We start from the raw sequence: 19,064 nt of genomic DNA on the forward strand, positions 1-19,064 counted from the left end.
TTAGTGGTGAAAAATTAAGACATAGTATAGTATTTTGATAGAATGTTGGGAGCCGATCGAGGTGGATTATTGACCTGGATCCAGAATCTCTTTCAGTACAAGGTTTCTAGCTCTATTGATGGTCAAAAAACACAGATACAAATGCTCCTCAAGATCATCAACTTGGTTGCTGAAGCTGCAACATTCATTAATCTTGCTGAATTGCCTCACGACCAGTTCACCATTAATGCCATGCAACCAATTGCCCTCGTCATCTCCTCTCTCAACCAAGTACTTTACCGTTGAATGCATGTGCTCCATCTCATCCTTTACTCGATTCACAAGCCTGCTAATGGTCTCCAAGTCCCTACTCAGTATATAAGTCCCTTTTGCAGCTGCATCCAGCTGTGCTGCAACCCTGGCTAGCCTCCTTGTCGAAGAACCTGGCCCCAATGATGTTGCTGTTATGAGACCTGGAGTGGCAACTAGCAATGCTAGAGCGTGGGTCGCTATGATTATTGTTAGGGAAGCTGTCAAGGCCACAAGAAATATAGCTGAGCTATGTTTTAGTTTGTTTTTTAGATTTAGCTTCGCTTTAGCCTTGTCACGCTTTGACTCTAGCTGCTTGAGCAATTTGAAGCAATCGGCTTGCATGACTTGGACCCGGCTTGGTGTTGAGCCAGACCGGTCAAATGGGTTCCGAGCGTTGACGAATTCCGTAACTCTTGTTAAAATCTCTGGGTTAGGAAACTGGGTTTTGGGTATTTGATCAAGGGTGGCTTGAAGAGATCGGTATTTGACCCGTATATGGTCTATGTCTTTCAATAGCAAGCCACAAAGGAGAGAAGCATTCGCTGTTTGAGTGAAGTATTTGGATAGGAGAGAGTGGGTTGAGGGTCGGGTGTGGATCAAGGAAAGGGTCCGAATTACCGTGGACTGATCCGGATCCAAGAGGTTTTCGACGAAGAGTCGATAGGATGGTAGCCGAGCTGCGCTGGTGGTGGACTCAGCTGCTAGAACAGTACACGTGGTGGGATCTCTATTGGATAGTGCTTGAAGACGTGCCCAGAAGAGATTGTATGATTCTGTCCTGAAGGCATTGGCATATTCTTCACGGACGTCAATCTCCATCGGAAGGTTGGGGGTACTGGTGGCACCCAACCTTGTATCTGCACTCACAAAATCAACCACAGAAACAAAGATCATCACCTCTTTCTTGTGAAAATCTGTTTTAATTGAACATGGATTGATCCAGGCAATCAATTACCCAGGCAGGAACTTGGATTAATCCTACGGTTCAAGAAACATGATCCTTGTAGTGTATACAAATTAGCCCGAGCCATTCTAGGTTGGATTTACATGTAAATATGGATAAATGTAAGCTCTCCTCCATGAGCCTTCCTTCTTAGAGTGTGTTTGGTATTGTGACAGCGATTGTAGTTGTGGTTTGAAAAAAGTTGTTTTATAAAAAGTACTTTTAGTTGAGGTTGGTTTGAAAAAATATATGTTTGGTTAAAATTGTGGTTGAAATTGAGGTTGAACAAAAAGTAATTTAATGTGTTTGGTTACAAAAATACTTTTCAAATTAAGGTTATAAAATAACAAAAAAAAATTAATAATTTTTAATTTAAATATTATAAATTTAATTACTGCTAATATATTATAAAATAAAATCGCAATCTCTGGTTGTTTTCAATATGATCATTGTTAAGAATACTTATATTTTGTTAAGAATACTATTTACTGCACTTTGAACCCTTTCATTGGCTCAAACCCTGGCATTGATATTAAAAATATCATTATCCATAGTGGACCCTGGTTTGAAGAACATGAGAGAGCTCTCACTTCTCTTTCACTCCCTGACAAAAACTTCACTGGTTACCACGCAGACGCAGGTAAAGCAACTTGGACCTGCTTTCAAAGAAACACAGATGCGTCCGCATATTTTGGTAGGTCCCATTAACAATAAACAATGGTTTCGTATTTACCAAACAATTGATGATTGCGGTGGCAACTAATCGTGGAAGCTACCACGCAGCCAAACGCTCTCTATTAAGAGATAAGAAGGCATTGAAGTGGTGAGGGCTTTCAAACGACACGCCGTTTCCATCTAGGAATTTCAAACGACATGTCACCCCCAGTTCCCAAGTTAGAGTTTTTCCATCTTAGACCATCCTATAGATAGCGGGTAATATGGCATTTTACAATTTACATGTAGGGGGAGGGCTGTGTGTATTGAATTACAAGGGAAAGAGGGCATACATACCAGAGCATGAAAGAATTTCTTTGATGCGTGCGCCTATTCTTTTCTTCATTTCAGTTTGTCAAATGCTAATTTCAAGATTGCGAATCTCTTACCTTCCAAAGAAATAAAAAAAAAAAAGGAGGAGAAAGAAAAGTTTATGTCTGTTAATACATGTCATCGAATAATAAAGGAAAAAAAAAAACAAAGGAATGAAATGGCTAGAATGAATGAAAGCACACACCAGCGGAGCCTTGACTACAGATTTTGAGCCTCCAAATTTCTCATGGGTGTTGGGAGGGATTAGATCATGGAAAACCGAACACTTTATATATATATATATATAGAGAGAGAGAGAGAGAGAGAGAAGGAGAGAGCCCAGGTGCAGCTCTTGCTTAGGGTGTTAGGCATCGCGGCCGAACATTGTTTTTTTAAAAAAATTATTTAAAATTATAGTTTTAATATTTTTAAATTGTTTTGATGATTATGTTAAGAATAAATTTTAAAAAATAAAAAAATACTTTTAAAAAGTAATGGTTACCAATAAAAACTCTTATTTCTGCTCCTAAATAATAATAATAATAAAAAGAAATACACAATCAGCTAGCAATGGCATTTCATTTCAACCTTGTAGTACGTGCATTTGAAGGCAAGTCTGACGCCTGTGTAAGGAGTTAAGGACATGCTTCAAAGGAAATAAAGACATTTCTTGAAGTCATGTGAGATAAGATTTGGTCGGTGTACATGGGTAGAGTGTGTGTGCATTGTTCATCCTGGGCGGTCATGGTTAGGGTTGCTTTCCTGTTTCCCGGAGGCCGAAGCTTTTTTTAGTATGGACTTGGGACGGTGAGGTTTTAAGCTAATTGCTCTGTCCATGCCTGTGTAATTTTGGGCATTGACTCGAATCTCAATCAACCCGATTGATGAATATTACTTACTCAATATGATAACTTGTGTCCTAGGTTAAATTTATATTCCTTCTTCGTAAAGTTTTTGTTCGTAGAGTTGAACACTTAAGGCTACAAAAATTCACTTCCAAGAACACCCTACTCGATATCACTCAAGACATTGGGTTGGATGACATTAAGTAATGCAGAAAACTACTGTAGCTTTCCCACTTCTTTTACTAATATATTTACTTAATAATATATTATATTATTATAATTATATTATTATTATTATTATTATTATTATTATTATATTATATAATTGTTTTTTTTAATGAATTTTTTTTGTTTGATTTAGTTTGTTAATGTTCAATTTTTTTTATTTAGTTATCAGATTTTCATGATACGGATCCCGAGTTTGATGGGTTAACCTGATTTGACGAGTTAATCCGAATTTTTTTAATTATTTTTTTCATTTAGTTTAGTTTGTTAAAGTTAATTTTCTTTCTATTTAATTATCAGACTTTCATAACACGTATCCTGGGCTTGACAGGTTAACTTGATTTGATGGGTTAACCCGGTTTGATGGGTAAACCCTTCATTTTTTTTCTATTTAGTTATCAAACTTTCATGACGCGAATCCCAAATTTTACGGGATAACTTGGTTTAAAGGGTTAACCCAATTAATATAAATTTTTTTTTTCTTCATTAATTTTTTTTCCTGTTGATTTTTTTTCTTTGTTTTTTTAATTAATATATTTAATTATCACACTTTATGACACGACCTTATAGCCAGACCTACATCCAATATTCTTGGGTCCGGTGTTGCAGTCAGACTCACTTAAACTTGGGTCATGCAAGTTTAATGTTATTATTAATATTATAAATATTACTCTTAGGTCGGGCGTTACAGCCAAACCCAAGATTCTTGGGTATAACTTGCAGAAAACCCTAAGATTTTTAAATCTTTGTTTTTTTTATATATTTTTTATATAAAAAAATGACCCACGGCATCGCGCAGGTCATATATCTAGTTTTTTACTATTTGTTGTACTCTTGTTTTGCTGAAGGACTAAATTAAATACGTAAAAAATCTTTTGTAAAAGAGTTAATGATGCAATAAAAAATATAAAGACTGAAAATTGAAAAACTAAAAGAGAAAAGGACACGCGTGTATTTTATCTAGAAAAAAAAGAAAGAAAGAAATGACCATCACCAACAAACCGTCTATTATCCGTTGTCACATGCCACATCAAAAGAAAAGGAACAAGATGACACTTCCAAAAACATGATGAAAAGGTGGGTTTGGTTATTAGATGGGATCTCACATATCACTTAAAAAGCTATAATACCGCTTACTCACTAGCACATAACAAACATGCACCACTAACTTTTTAGAATAAAAAATTATTTTTCAAACTTTAAAAAAATATCAGAATGCTCTTCATGAGCCTGTATATTACAAAAAAAACCCTTGTGTAAAAGGAAAAAAACACCCCTATATGTATGCGTTGTTTTTTTGTGGCCTTTTTCAAGGGTTAAAATGTATTTTTATTGTATTTTAAGAAGCAAAAAAACAAAAAAGCTTTTGGTGAACAACAATAACCTTTTGACCTTAGGGGTATATAGGTAATTATATTTTTTAAAAGTTATTGAAAATACAACATAACTCTTGGTCAACGATTCTAGATTTTATATAATTGAGGGATAAATATTTCATTTAAATGTACAAAACCACACCCCCCCCCCCCCCCCCACCCCCCCCCCCCCCACATAATCGAGGCTTATTTTTTTTCCATCCAAAAATGATAATATCCATAGTAAACTATGTCTATATATTTTATGTTAATTTAAACTCAACAACAAAGAAGTGGGAAAATGAAGAGTATTACAATTTGTTTTGAAAATTCCCAAAATGTCAGGGACCAATTTACAAATTGACTAAAGTAAAGGGTCGATCGAAAGCAATCACAGTGGTCGATAGTAGTTGTGGTTGGGCTTATCATCATGGCCTGTTACTAGTGGGCTTTGACAAATCCAATGTAAGAGCAAACAAAACCATGTCACCAAGGAAAAACCCTAAACCCTAATATCAGACATTATAAAAGGAGCTCTTCAGTCGAGCTTTCGAAACTCAGTCATCGCCTCCCTCCTCTCTGTTTGCAGCAGAGCCTTTCTTTTCTCCTAACTTTCAACTAATCGCAGCAGCCAGAAGCAGAGATGGCACCCCCTAGAGGTAGAGAAAGTTTTCACGTTTTCTTGTTTCAGGGCTTATAGGTCGTGTGGCTTGTTTCACGAAATCTGATTTCTTTTATATGGTTGAAGCAGCTCTTGTATTTCATTACATCCCTAGAGTATTATACTTCATATTAAACTTTTAGCACTAACTCCACTGACATAACTATAAAACATTATTTTCTTCCAAGCAACTCTTGTTTTGCCTTTTTTTCCCCCTTGATCTGGGTTGTTTTTTGTTTGTTTGTTTTATATTACAGGTATTAATGTTTAGAGGATGTCTGATTTTTTTTTTAAAAAACTATGAGCAGGTCGAGGTGGTAGTGGTGGTGGGTTTAGGGGAGGCAGAGGTGATGGAGGAGGAAGGGGTAGAGGCAGAGGTTTTTCAGGTGGAAGAGGAGGAAGTGGTGGAAGGGGCAGTGCAATGAGGGGTGGTGGAAGAGGCCGCGGTGGTGGAAGAGGCCGCGGTGGTGGAGGAATGAGAGGTGGGAGCAAGGTTGTCGTTGAGCCCCATAGACATGAAGGAGTGTTCATTGCAAAGGGTAAAGAAGATGCTCTTGTTACTAAGAATATGGTTCCTGGTGAGACTGTATACAATGAGAAGAAAGTCTCTGTTCAGGTGTGTATTACTTTTCTTCAATTTATTCCATTGTTGTCTCCATTCATGAAATTAAATGTTTTTTTTGAAACCTGAACAATGTTGTTTTTATGTTGCATCAAGTTTCTCTTTTATTGTTGGTGCATTTGATGCTGTTATTTATATTATTTTTTTACTAAATCATACATCTCTTTTCAGAATGAAGATGGAACTAAAGTCGAGTACAGGGTTTGGAATCCCTTCCGATCAAAATTGGCTGCTGCCATTCTTGGTGGTGTTGATGATGTTTGGATTGTAAGTTTTATTCATGAGCTTATCTATTAATATTGCTCTATGATTTGGTAGATTTTGTTTTATGCAACCTGCTTGTTGATTGTTTTCTGGTTGGTTGTACCAAGAAACCTGGCGCTAAAGTTCTTTACCTAGGAGCTGCTTCTGGTACTACTGTTTCTCACGTGTCTGATATTGTTGGCCCTGTAAGTATCATTCATCTGTAAATTATAGTTTCTTGCTTCGTATGCTGATAAGGATGTTGCTTAAAAAGTGTTTTTTTTATTTGTAGACTGGGGTGGTATATGCGGTAGAATTTTCTCACAGAAGTGGGAGAGACTTGGTTAACATGGCTAAGAAACGGACCAATGTTATTCCCATAATTGAAGATGCCAGACATCCTGCCAAGTACCGTATGCTAGTTGGAATGGTGGACGTGATCTTTTCTGATGTTGCTCAGCCTGATCAGGTTTGCTCCTTCCTATTTCTGTTCTGAGTGTACCCTTGTATAGTTTATAGCCCCGCAGCGAAACAACTAGCCTTGTTTTTGAAAAAAAGGCTGGAAATTTTTTATTGTACCTTTCGAATGATTTATTACTGATTTAATTTGTTTTTGAATGAACATGGTTTTTATCTTTTGTTTTTCTTTCAAGTACTAACACCAACTCCTGAAAATAAAATATTTCACCTATTTTTCCGATGATTAACTTTAGTTGCTCTTGTTTTTTCAACCAGTTAACTGGCTTCATTTTTTTCGAAAGAAATTGAAAATTTTTATTCTTTGTGCGTTTTAATTTATTTATACATTTTAGTTTATTTCTTATGATACTTCTTTGTTGGTTGAAATGAAGCATATAAGTTCATGCATATGATGAATTAACTCGGATTCCCCTTCAAGACATATTGGGTGATGTAAAATCGAGTTTCTGATGCATATTTTGCAACATCAAGCTACTTTCTCCCATATTATTGACACCAAAAATATTTTGCATATTTTTTTTGTGTATAATTTTTAAGATCTGGCATATGATGAGGTACTCGGATTCCCCTGCAAGACAATATGGGTGATGTAAAACCGAGCTTCCGATGCTTGGTATCAATCAATTTATTCTCTTTTCAGTATATCTAATTTATTCTCTTTTTCTCCGAGGCTCTTTATTTTTTATTCTTTTTTTGAACTCATTTTCTTAAAATATTCTGTACTAGTTTTCGCATAATGGGGGGCCTGCTTTGAATAATTGCCAGTTTCATAATATACGTGGAATAACATCTGTGATGCAGGACATGTTATTATGTTCACGTTTATATTGACAATTGTTCCTGCAGAAAATTGTTTGCCACGTTTTAGTTTGCAATCCTTGGTAGAATTTTTATCCATCCTTTTGAGTCTCCTGTATGAAAGACTGAGGAGTAATTGATTAGGCTTTGTTTGTTTGGGTGGTGTGACTCGAAGCGATTTTGATTTAAATGCAACTTTTTATCTATACTTTTTACAGCTAGCATTGTTGAAAAATTTTTATGATTTATGCATTTGGGATTCATTAAAGACGTTTTGCAAGCATGTTTGCAACTATCAAATTTTTACCATTTGTCTTGGTCAATCGGGTTGAATGAATAATCAATTGATTTTCAGCTTTCAATTAAATATCCATACCTTGTGTCAATTTTATGATTATCTGTCCGCGGTTGTAAAATGTGTCAAACCCTTTTTCATGCGTTTTCAGCTTCTTCCTTGATGAGAATGATAGAAAATATTAGAAGCAGTGGGCGATGCTGCATGGTCCACTGTAAAATAAATATGTTCATTATTTTGATTCTTTTTAACCGAGGTATGCAAGTTAATGCTAATTACTTCTGCAGGCTAGGATTTTAGCACTCAATGCTTCCTATTTTCTGAAAACTGGTGGTCATTTTGTCATTTCAATAAAGGTTAGCCTTCTATTTGACTACTACCAACTTCACTCAAAGCAATGGCTCCTTCCCGCTCTTGTATTGATGTAATTATTTTGTGGCCAGGCAAATTGCATCGACTCCACTGTTCCTGCAGAGGCTGTGTTCGAAAGTGAAGTGAAAAAGATGGTGCAGGAGCAGTTGAAACCTAGTGAGCAGGTCACCCTCGAGCCATTTGAGCGAGACCATGCTTGTGTGGTAGGGGGCTACCGTATGCCAAAGAAACAGAAAATTGCTGCTTAGGGTGCTGGGTTGTATTGTGTTTCACATTGCTTTTCGGGAATTAGAGGTCATAAAGCAATGTGAATTTCTGGACTCTTTTTTTATGCTCTTCGCTTTATTTATGTTTGTTTAGATTTGATCTTGAATTGGATGGTAAAGTAATGGAATGAGTTTTGGCATCTCTCTTTATCCGAGCCTTAGCGCCGTCGTGTGGCCACACTTTTGAGATATAAATTGTACTCCGTTTTCGTCCTTAAATCTACAAACAGAGTCGTTCATTTGGTGTCTTATTGAAAGATTAGAATGAGGGGTGAAGTTTAATATAACCTTTTCCTTTTCAAAGATAAATTATTCTTCTTATCATGTATGATATTTGGGTTTCAGAGCTAAGTAGAATCTGAAAATATTAAAAAAATATTAATTTAAAATAAAATAAAAAATAAACGTAATATCAAACATATCCATCCTTAAACTGGTCAGAATGGTTCGCAATCCCAGGTTCCTTAAACTGGTCAGAACGGTTCACAATCCAAGGTTATGCCTAGCTTGTTGCTTCAGAGCAGAAAATCTCTCATTCCCTTTTCACTTCAACTATTCCCTTGTCAAAAAAGTAAACATCCGACACCCCTCCCAATCACAGCAATGAAAAAGGTTAATATTTCATGCCATCCCTGTCGCCACCGTGATCCGATGGCATGGAAGGACATCGAATTAGTGTTTTTGGAAAAATGTTATTACAATACACCCTCTTTACATCCAAAAGATCAAGCAAGCAAATGCATATTGTAATCGAAACGCTGGCACCTTAACCTTTCGACCATCCTGTCCCGTCAACATCCCAGAGTCTTTTAAACTCCTGTAGCCGGAGCCATATGGGCACACCGCAACCTTGTAACTAACTAAATACATGTTTAAAAGGCTACTAACTACGTCGCTCTATATTAATTAATTCATGACATGTTGGCTCTACAACCCTGTCACAAGTTGACTGCATTCATTTTCATTGAATTATTCAAGGAGGAAAATAACAATTAGAAAAGCCAACGATTGAAGTAGAAATTTCGTCCCCTAGCACAGAGCATTGCATACAGCAGCCCTGCTGCTGACACAACAACAGAAAATCAGCTCGTGCATAGTGATTGAAAACGCTAATCGAGTAATTCTTCCCTTTCAGTGATGTATAATTTAAATTGATTAAGACAACAAATGTTTAATTTCCACCAATTAAAGATGAAATTATTCAGACGAAAATAGAATGATTAAGGCTCTCTTGTCTATCGTCCGTCCAATACTTTGATTGATTTCCCACGTCGTCAATCCTAATTGTGTCACCGCAGGAAGACTCCATGAGGCCATCAAACGAGAGGGAGCAACCTTCGTTGTTGTTTTTTCTTCTTAGGAGTAATTAATCTCCTCCTTCTTCTGATCAGGGTCGATATCCTGGCCGCCACCACCCCACCTCTTCATGCGTTCTGCTGTTTGTGCAACCTGCATTGTATTTAAATTAATTCATTAGACTATCTTTCACCGCCTAGCTTGCTATTTATTTATGAAAAAAAAAAACTTGCCTCCTTTTTCCAGTTAGTTCTGTAAAGTATAATCAACAGAAGCAAGGTCTGCAGAGCGGTTCCACCTAGCATGCCACCCCATACTCCCTGGATGATAGCATGGAAAATTATATATAATTGATGATCTTAACAGTAATTGAATATTTAGCTTAATTAATATTATACTGATCAGTTAAAAATGTTTGGAAGATGGAATTGGTGGAACCCCATATATATATAACAAAAATATCACGACTGAATATATTTCACTGTGTCATTTTACCATACACATTTCCTATTCATTTAAATATTGTAATTATCATTTTATTCTCCCCACAAAAATCATTGGTCATATTCATTAGGACTAGAATTGCCTTTTCAATTTTTTAAGCATAATGTAAGGACTCCATTTGCAAAATTTTTAAAATTGGCAGCTATGGATTTTTTTCATCTCTTTATTATGTTTTTTTTTTGTTATTATCAAATTGTATGAGAACAACTAAATCTTTTAATAAATATAAAATATTATTTAAATAAAAAACTAGCTAATACATGCAATGCACACGCTAGTGTGTGAGAGGCGTCTGAAGTACGACACAAAATTCCCATCCACATCATGATGCTGGAATCTTCGTGACGTCTTTTTCCTGGTGGGGTGTTGAAGATGGAACGGTTTGTCATCAGCAAAGCTCCCCCCTATATTCTCTCTCATGATTTTAAAATTCATGCTAGCCATTCAAAATTTCAAAATCATCATCTTAATTATTGATATTTCAACTTTGATATTATTCTTTTGATTTCTAATTTTTACTCTAAGTTTTTTTGTTAAATTTTTATTTGTTTTTAATTTCACCATTTAATCCGAAATTGTTATATATTTTTTTTAATTTGATTTTTATTCTTTTGATTATTTTTTTTGTCGATTCTATAATTAAATTGATTTTCTTTTTAATTTCACAATTCAATTAAAAAATTGAGTATAGTTGTCCTCAAATTTATTTTTTATTTCAATTTTATCCTCAACATTTAATTAGTTTGAAAATGAGCTTTATTATTTTTTCAGATATGATAATTCTAATCTAATGATCCGAGTCACATGTTTGAAAAATTAACAAGATATAATAATTCTAGTTTAATGATCCGAGTCACAAGATATGATAATTCTAAAAAAAAAAAAAAAATGGGCAGCATGTACATATAGAAGACGTACCTCGACTCCCAAATTGGCTCTGTATCCTAGCAGGTAACCAAGGGGGAGCCCAAAAACATAATAACAACCAATGTTGATATAGGCCACTAGTGCTTGCCACCCACCACCGATAGCAACACCTGCATGCATGTGTCATGATGATGATCAGGATGATGCATAATTAAATTGCATGATTGATTAAAAGGGGAGAGCAACATATATGCTGGTAGGTACGTCCGTCCTTGTAAACCCACCTGATATCACTGGCTGGACGCTGTTAAGAACCATGGTGATGGCTAGAATGAAGGCTAGCTTGGACGTAGCCACTTGCATCACTTTGCTGCTTGTGAAGATGTAGGCAAAATAGTCCTTCGCTATCAGCACAACAGCCATGCAAACCAGTCCTATCACAAGAGACTGGAATACAGTGACATAGACCGAGTATTTTGCAGCCCTTGGATGCCCTAACCCAAGCTCATTCGAGACACGAACGCTGGAATGTTTAATCATTGAATTCAAACATGATCCACATCATAATCAGATATATCAAGGAAATTAATCAATCAGTCAATTCAGTAATTAGTTCTTACCTTATAGCAGCGTTTATTCCAAGGAACACCATTAGTTCCAACCCATTGATATTCAAGCTGATCATCAAATATAATTAGAAGAAGAAGAAGAAGCAATTGGTTATCAAAGTTAAAATCAAGCTAATTTATTTCAAACGGACTCATGTCAACACTATCGCAGTGATGGTGATGAGACTGACCAGATGGTAAGGGAACCAACAGCAATGACTGCGTTGTCAAGATGTCCAGTGAGGATAACAATACTCATCATATACCAAATCTCCAGGCAAAGCATCACAGCTGAGGCAATGGAGAGGGCAACAAAGGACCAAATATCCTCGAACGCTGACCAACTAAATCCACGCCATCCTTCCTTACACCAACCCATCACGTACACAGCTTGAGCCAAAGCAATTAGCCATCCGGTGAGGTCAAAAGCGATTGCTGCACCAGTGATACCCCAGTCAAGCTCATAGATGAAGAGCCACAGCCACAAAGCGTGTAGAACGAGAGCCACAACGGCAATCCAGGTAATTACACCAACCTTGCGTTGGGCTTGAAGGAACTTTTGGGTAGGGAAATAGATAGCCCATGAGAACAAGTTAGGTATGGCTAGGAGAGTGAATTTTCCAGCAAGTTCAGCAAGAGCAGCTTCTTGGCCAAGGACTTTCAGGAGAGGAGCGGCGAAAATGAAAATGGGCAAGAGGATGACACAAGTGACGAGTAAGATGATGCATGATCTTTGCAAGTAAATACCAAGCATATGAACTTGACCAGCACCAAAAGCTTGACCACAGAGGGTCTCGAGTGCACTCCCCATACCAAGAAGGAAGCCGAAACAAAAGGTGATGATGACAGAGAGGGAAACTGAAACGGCAGAGAGCTCCAAGTTTCCGAGATGGCCAACGAAGATAGAGGTTAAGATGTTGGTACCACTCTGGCAGACTAGACTGAGGGCAATAGGACCAGCAATCCTCCATAACTTGACAGTCTCTTTCCAAAAGACGGTCTTAATAAAGTCTTGGAACGTCTGGAAAGGTGCAGGCAAGTAGTCTTCCTCTGGCACTGCAGGTAGTGATAAGGATGATGATGATTCATTGTTAAGCAGTAGTGGGGTGGTCTCCATGTATAATTAAGAAGGAAAGGTCAATGGAGAAGTAAATGAAATTAATAGTTTTGTTTGTTGATATATAGTAGTGCTAATTAAGAATATGAAGGAGGAGGGACGGCCGCATACAGAGTAGAGTGGACTGTTAGATAGAATGAGTTTTTGAGAGTGATATCTCCAAGTGATTTATTAAATTAATATTTCTTTTATTCTTTTTTTAATCTTAACGCATCGAGAAAAGTCGAAGACGCTAAAAATCTTAGATTTTTGACGAACAGTATTTTAGCTAAGAGACACACAGCTATGGAAGATACATCCACTGGCAGAGATGAGTGATGATAGGCTGGGCAGCAAGCAGAAGCATGCTGACGTATTCCTTAATTCGAGGGACGCATGTACTTACGTGTTTTATTGATACCTACTCTTCTGAGAATGAAATGGGAACTACTGGCCGTATCAGTCTTTGGCCAAGGCAGTGAACGACCAGTCAAACCAGCTGGACAATTGTTTATTTAAAAAAAAGTAACCTGGCCGAACGTGGAAAAGATGGGTGGCCATGGTCCGTGGACGACTTTTGCTTTTGTCGTATCCAACATTTCTTTCCACTCATTTAATGAATTATTATTATACATAAAGTTAAAACATAAAATACTATAGCTTTTCTCATGTGTTACTGTAAATTGTTACAGTAATTTTTTTTTTTAATTTTCCAACTTTATTTTTTTTTTAAAATTATCTTTATTAATTTTTTTTAATATTGAGCTTGTAAAAAATTTAGTTTTATAATTTTTTTTAAAATACCGTAGATTGCTACGGTGTTTTTTCACATGGTTTTTCTATTTTATTTTTTATGATTTTTTTCAAATTTGTATTTGTCGATTTTATTTTTTTAATAATAAGCTGATTGAAAATTTAGTTTGGTAATTTTTTTCTTTTAAACATTGTGGATTGCTACAATATTTTTCTACATGGTTTTTTTTGTTTTTTTAATGATTTTTTCTAAAATTATCTTTGTGGATTTTATTTTATAATATTAAGCTAGTTAAGAATTACAGTTATAATATGTAAGGAAAACACTATAGCTTTCCTCGCAAATTACTAAGGATCGTTACAGTGTTTTCCCCGCATGTTTTTTTTCTAAAATTATCTTTGTTAATTTTTTTTTAATATTGAGCTGATTTAGAATTACAATTACAAGTAAATACAAGTAAGGCTAAATCATTTGGGGAAAACATTATAGATTTCTTCACAAAACACTATATAATTTTTCTTCACATGGTTTTTTTTTTCCAGTTTCTTTTGTGTTTTTTTTGTAATAATTTTTTCCAAAATTATCTTTATTGATTTATTTTTTTAATATTGAGTTGGTTAGAATTTCGCTTTGTAATAAAACTTAATCATGTGAGGAAAATACTGTAACTTTCCTCATAAAACACTGTGGATTGCTACAGTGTTTCTCCACATGAATTTTTTTCTTATGATTTTTTTTAAAATTATCTTTATCAATTTTATTTTTTTAATATTGAGCTGGTTAAGAATTATAATTACAAATAATTACAAATAAGGCTAAATCATGCGGGGAAGCACTATAGCTTTCATCACAAAACATTGTGAATTGCTATAGTGTTTCCAACATAGTTTTTTTTTCCATGTTTTTTCCATGTTTTTTTTGTTATGTTTTTTTTTTCAAAATTATCTCTGTCAATTTTTTTTTAATATTGAGCTGATTGAGAATTTAGCTTTATAATTTTGTTTCTTTAAAATACTGTGAATTGTTGCAGTGTTTTTTCACATGATTTTTTTTATGATTTTTTCCAAAATTATCTTTGTTGATTTTTTAATATTGAGTTCGTTAAGATTTATAATTACAATAAAGCTAAATCATATGGGGAAAACGTTGTAGTTTTCCTCACAAAACACTGTGGATTGCTATATTATTTCTCTAAATGGTTTTTTTATGATTTTTTCTGAAATTATCTTTGTCAATTTTATTGGGGAAAACACTATAGTTTTCCTCACAAAACATTGTCAATTGTTACAACATTTTTTCTTATGGGTTTTTTTTCCTTCCAAAATTATTTTTGTAGATTTTTTTTAATATTAAGTTGGTAGATAATTTAACTTTGTATTTTTTTTTGCTTTATATTAACAGAAAAGCTAAATCATGTGGGGAAAACACTGTATCTTCCCTCACAAAACGTTATGGATTGTTGCAAATCATTTTTTCAATCTCTAAGTTTTTTTTTATCACCAACTCAACTTTTATTTTCCGTTATGAAATATTGGATCCATCATACATTTAGTTTCTATTACTTATCTAGCGCTAATTCACAATTATAACACTATTAAGTATATTTGTTTTATAAGTTCACGGCAACGCGCATGTATGTCATCTTGTACATAAAGCTAAAACATGTGAGGAAAGTACTGTAGCTTTCCTCACATGTTACTGTGGATTGCTACAATACTTTCCTTTTTTTTCCTACATTATTTTCCTTTTTTTTTTCATTTTTTCTCCAAAATTATCTTTGTCAATTTTGCTTTTTTAATATTGAGTTGGTTAAAAATTTAGCTTTGTAATTTTTTTTTAAAATACTGTGGATCGCTATGGTATTTTTCCACATGGTTTTTCTATTTTATTTTTTAATGATTTTTTTCAAAATTGTATTTGTCGATTTTGTTTTGATATTTAGCTAATTGAGAATTTATTTTGGTAATTTTTTTTCTTTAAAACATTGTGGATTGCTATAGTGTTTCTCCACATGGTTTTTTTGTTTTTGTTTTTTTTATGATTTTTTCCAAAATTATCTTTGTCAATTTTATTTTTTAATATTGAGCTGGTTAAGAATTACAGTTGCAATATGTGGGGAAAACACTATAGATTTCCTCGTAAATTACTATAGATTGCTACAATGTTTTTCCTGCATGGTTTTTTTTTGTTTTTTTTTTTAAATTGTCTTGATTATTTTTTTTTTTAATATTGAGCTGGTTGAGAATTACAATTACAAGTAAATACAAGTAAGGTTAAATCATGTAGGGAAAACATTGTAGCTTTCCTCACAAAACACTATGGATTGCTACAGTTTTTCCTTACATGGTTTTTTTTCCAGTTTCTTTTGTGTTTTTTTTTTTGTAATATTTTTTTTCAAATTTATCTTTGTTGATTTTTTTTTAATATTGAGCTGATTAGAATTTAACTTTGAAATAAAGCTTAATCATGTAGGGAAAACACTGTAGCTTTCCTCACAAAACACTATGGATTGCTACAATGTTTCCCAACATGGTTTTTTTCTCTTATGATTTTTTTAAAATTGTCTTTGTCAATTTTTTTTTAATATTAAGCTAAAAGGTTGTAATGATAGTTGTGGAAGTGATCCTTAGATTTGAGATCATTAAGTTATCTTATATATAAAGTGTTATGCTATGATCCTGATTATACGTTGTCCTGATCAAAGGTAACAAACAAGCAAAACTATATGAAGATATTAAAGTAATCAAGAGAAGATTTATCATCCTAAGTGAATTAGTAAAAATATTGCATCTATTCTCAAATAATATTGATTGTGAAATCTTTAGCTAATATGGAATGATTTTTGAAAAGAGTTTCAAAATCTTATTCAAAGAACCAATGATTATAATATTAAGAATAACATGATTTGATAAACCAGACATACTTCATACTATAATGTCTAAATTAAAATATTATTAATGAAAATATAATAATTACACTGAGAAACTAGTCATTGAAAGGTTAAGTCCAATCACTTATGAGTTTTCTGATATTTAGAGGATTATGACAGATTGCTAGACATTGTACTTGATCTACAAATATAAATCAATCAATTATTTAATTGAAAATAAATTAAATTATTTAATTAATTTAATTTAATTTAATTTAGAATTATGATTTATATTTTGGCTAACTTATTAGGGAACCTAATGGGTCACATTTATACGAATTATTTGTTAGAAATTAAAATGAGAAGATAAATTAAGCATGACTTGATTGTAAATAAATTTTAAAAATTGAGAATTAGAATGTAATTAATAAAGGGGATTACAATTCTAGACCTAGAAACAATCAAGTGAGGATTTGATTGAATAAACCTCTAAAATTAACCTAAAATAATATATATGATATTATTTAAGGGACAAAGTGATATTTTGCCATTTATAGAATTTTTTTAGGTTTCCCTATGAATAAAATACTTTGCTTCTTATTTCCTAAGAGAATAGCGAGAAAAGTACAACACATAAATACTTAAAACATAAAAGAATAGAGCTTATGGTTTAGGAGATTCCTGACTGATGATTTGTGTGGATTACTATTAGAAACCGGACACTTAGACGACTTATGGTTTGCGATAACCCAGCCTTGAAACAACTATTGAAAGAAAAAAAAGAACATCTAATCTTCAAGTAATCTTCATATAAACTTAAAAAACTCTAAATCTATCAAATAAGATCTTGGAACTCTTGAAAAAAATTTAAATTTACTTTTTCTGTTGCGTGCATGTGTTTGGAAAACCCAACAAATACCAAGCTGGGCGACTATACTCCTTTTTCACTTTCTACTATGCTACATGGTATATGTATATTGTATGGATTAACGCAACTCAATTGTAACTCAAATCCGCACCTCCCTTCCTCTCTCTGTCGATGAAGAAGTTTCAAGTTAATACTCTATTTATGCATGAAATTATAGCCTTTAGAGGCCTTAAGTCTTAATTAATAACATTATTGATATAATTAACAACACCAATAACACCTTTTCTTTATGTAGATTAATTATATATGAAAATATATTTTATTTTTTTTTGTTGAAATCGGGGTTTAAAAGCCCAATAAAAATTAAACTAGCAACAATAGACCTAATCAAGTTGTAATATGAAATAAAAAACAAACTTGAAGAAGGGTCATCAATTATCGTGTAATCCCAATCCAAAGGGCTTTTAGATAACACATAATTAGCTAACTAGTCTATTACAGAATTAGATTCTCTAAACACATGTAGAATTAAGGCTTCCCAATACTTAACTAATAAATCTCTAGATTTGTTGACTAACTAGTATATTGGGGTCAATATCATTTTTTTTTAAAATATAAAAAAATATTAAGTGTATAGAGAATATTTTAAGTGCGTTGGGTTTAACAGTCATGCCAGATCCAAGTGAATTAGGTTTGGCAGCTGGCAGACATGCCAGATCCAAGAGTTTTGGGTTTGGCAAGCGCCTTAAGTCTTGTAGTAATACTAGACCCAAGAGTCTTGGATCTGATAGCCATGCAAAACCTAATTTATTTGGGTTTGACAATCATGCAAGATTTACGTTGGCAAACATGCCAGACCAAGGTTGTCAAAAACGCTTTTCTAACACGACACGGAACATACAATATTAACTCGAATCGTAAACTCGAATCGTAAAATCGTAAGTAAAAATTTTTAACTAAAAATCATAAAATCACAGTTTAATAAATGAAAAGCATGCATGTTAAATATGCAATGCATGTTATATTTTGCAGTTCAATACACTTGAACACAAATTAATCAGACATGCTAATTGTGCAAGGACAAGAAATTTAATAAATGTTAAGGCTGCCAACAACACCACAATGCAAGCAACAACTAAATTTCTCAGTTTTAATAAAAACTTTTTGGTTACAAATCTAGGTAACAATTGACTTGCCTAAATGGGCATGTGAAATTTCCATGAAAACTAGGTTACAATACTACTCTTTTCACTATAAAAATATAAAAAAACTGAACTAGTGTAAAGATTGATGGAAAAGGAAAACATAAACATCATACCACAGGAAGTTGAACCTTAGTTTTAAGTTTTCCAATTCTGCAAAACTATGACAAGAAATATGAAAGGTGAAAGCAATGGATCAGGTTCTGTATTGGAGGACGAAACAGAGCATGAAGATCCACCAAGAAGGGATTGTAAACTTCCTTCTCGCAACTCTTTTCTCAGTATAGAAAATGCTGAGTTAGCTCCCCCCTTCTGCAGTCTCCTCTTACGCTGCACGTAATCTCCGGTCAAGGAACTTCAACAGAGAAGTCAATACAAACTAATAGTTTGGACACTGTTAACCGGTAACTAACAAGATAGGAGATTCCCAAGCACCCCTTTGATGTTGAAAGTTTCCCATGAGACTAGAGATTCACTAGACAAATTTTCAGTTACCAACATTACCTAGGTCACTTTTCCATATAATTAACATTTGAACTACATAAACATGCATGTTTGGTTGTGTGTAAACCAATCCA

At 33.9% G+C, this 19,064-nt stretch overlaps 3 protein-coding genes and 2 non-coding genes across 7 annotated transcripts; 3 read left to right on the forward strand and 2 right to left on the reverse strand.

The window, feature by feature from the left end:
- On the reverse strand, positions 1 to 2,542 carry LOC133675583 (UPF0496 protein At3g49070). Of its 3 annotated transcripts, none has more exons than XM_062097009.1 (3): positions 2,466 to 2,542; positions 2,246 to 2,332; positions 1 to 1,148 (listed from the first exon to the last, which is right to left on the reverse strand). In XM_062097009.1, exons 2-3 carry the CDS (start codon positions 2,292 to 2,294, stop codon positions 67 to 69), a joined length of 1,131 nt encoding a protein of 376 aa, XP_061952993.1. In that variant the 5' UTR covers positions 2,295 to 2,332; positions 2,466 to 2,542; the 3' UTR covers positions 1 to 66. The 3 variants fall into 3 exon arrangements, with proteins under 3 accessions (XP_061952993.1, XP_061952992.1, XP_061952991.1); XM_062097008.1 differs by having other exon boundaries at positions 2,246 to 2,337; positions 2,466 to 2,532; XM_062097007.1 differs by lacking the exon at positions 2,466 to 2,542 and having other exon boundaries at positions 2,246 to 2,439.
- A 2,645-nt stretch (positions 2,543 to 5,187) lies between these two features.
- LOC133675841 (rRNA 2'-O-methyltransferase fibrillarin 1-like) lies at positions 5,188 to 8,562 on the forward strand. Its single transcript, XM_062097356.1, has 7 exons — positions 5,188 to 5,344; positions 5,655 to 5,962; positions 6,140 to 6,235; positions 6,340 to 6,417; positions 6,504 to 6,680; positions 8,072 to 8,140; positions 8,228 to 8,562. The coding sequence occupies exons 1-7, from the start codon at positions 5,329 to 5,331 to the stop codon at positions 8,402 to 8,404; spliced, it is 921 nt and encodes a 306-aa protein (XP_061953340.1). The 5' UTR covers positions 5,188 to 5,328; the 3' UTR covers positions 8,405 to 8,562.
- Positions 7,074 to 7,145, forward strand: LOC133676374 (small nucleolar RNA snoR60). The gene has a single exon (XR_009835586.1). It is a non-coding gene; the product is annotated as a small nucleolar RNA snoR60 (small nucleolar RNA).
- Positions 7,232 to 7,302, forward strand: LOC133676375 (small nucleolar RNA snoR60). Its single transcript, XR_009835587.1, has one exon. It is a non-coding gene; the product is annotated as a small nucleolar RNA snoR60 (small nucleolar RNA).
- Positions 8,563 to 9,358: 796 nt separating the features above from the next.
- LOC133675840 (protein DETOXIFICATION 35-like) lies at positions 9,359 to 12,937 on the reverse strand. Its single transcript, XM_062097355.1, has 6 exons — positions 11,889 to 12,937; positions 11,710 to 11,766; positions 11,374 to 11,612; positions 11,141 to 11,259; positions 9,952 to 10,038; positions 9,359 to 9,871 (listed from the first exon to the last, which is right to left on the reverse strand). Exons 1-6 carry the CDS (start codon positions 12,812 to 12,814, stop codon positions 9,779 to 9,781), a joined length of 1,521 nt encoding a protein of 506 aa, XP_061953339.1. The 5' UTR covers positions 12,815 to 12,937; the 3' UTR covers positions 9,359 to 9,778.
- Between the last annotated feature and the right edge of the window lie 6,127 nt (positions 12,938 to 19,064).

Source organism: Populus nigra, chromosome 16, assembly GCF_951802175.1.
Source record: "Populus nigra chromosome 16, ddPopNigr1.1, whole genome shotgun sequence".
In the NCBI taxonomy this organism is placed as follows: domain Eukaryota; kingdom Viridiplantae; phylum Streptophyta; class Magnoliopsida; order Malpighiales; family Salicaceae; genus Populus; species Populus nigra.

What these genes read in the sequence shown, in the direction of transcription:
- LOC133675583 (XM_062097009.1), bottom strand. Translation starts at nt 2,294, where the DNA reads ATGAAGAAAAGAATAGGCGCACGCATCAAAGAAATTCTTTCATGCTCT. An exon ending in AGAAATTCTTTCATGCTCTG is followed by an intron (nt 1,149 to 2,245) that starts GTATGTATGCCC and finishes TTGTGAGTGCAG; the next exon opens with ATACAAGGTTGGGTGCCACC.
- LOC133675841 (XM_062097356.1), top strand. An exon ending in TGTCTGATATTGTTGGCCCT is followed by an intron (nt 6,418 to 6,503) that starts GTAAGTATCATT and finishes TTTTATTTGTAG; the next exon opens with ACTGGGGTGGTATATGCGGT. An exon ending in ATGTTGCTCAGCCTGATCAG is followed by an intron (nt 6,681 to 8,071) that starts GTTTGCTCCTTC and finishes TTACTTCTGCAG; the next exon opens with GCTAGGATTTTAGCACTCAA.
- LOC133675840 (XM_062097355.1), bottom strand. Translation starts at nt 12,814, where the DNA reads ATGGAGACCACCCCACTACTGCTTAACAATGAATCATCATCATCCTTA. An exon ending in GTTGGTTCCCTTACCATCTG is followed by an intron (nt 11,767 to 11,888) that starts GTCAGTCTCATC and finishes TTTGATGATCAG; the next exon opens with CTTGAATATCAATGGGTTGG. An exon ending in CGTCCAGCCAGTGATATCAG is followed by an intron (nt 11,260 to 11,373) that starts GTGGGTTTACAA and finishes ACATGCATGCAG; the next exon opens with GTGTTGCTATCGGTGGTGGG.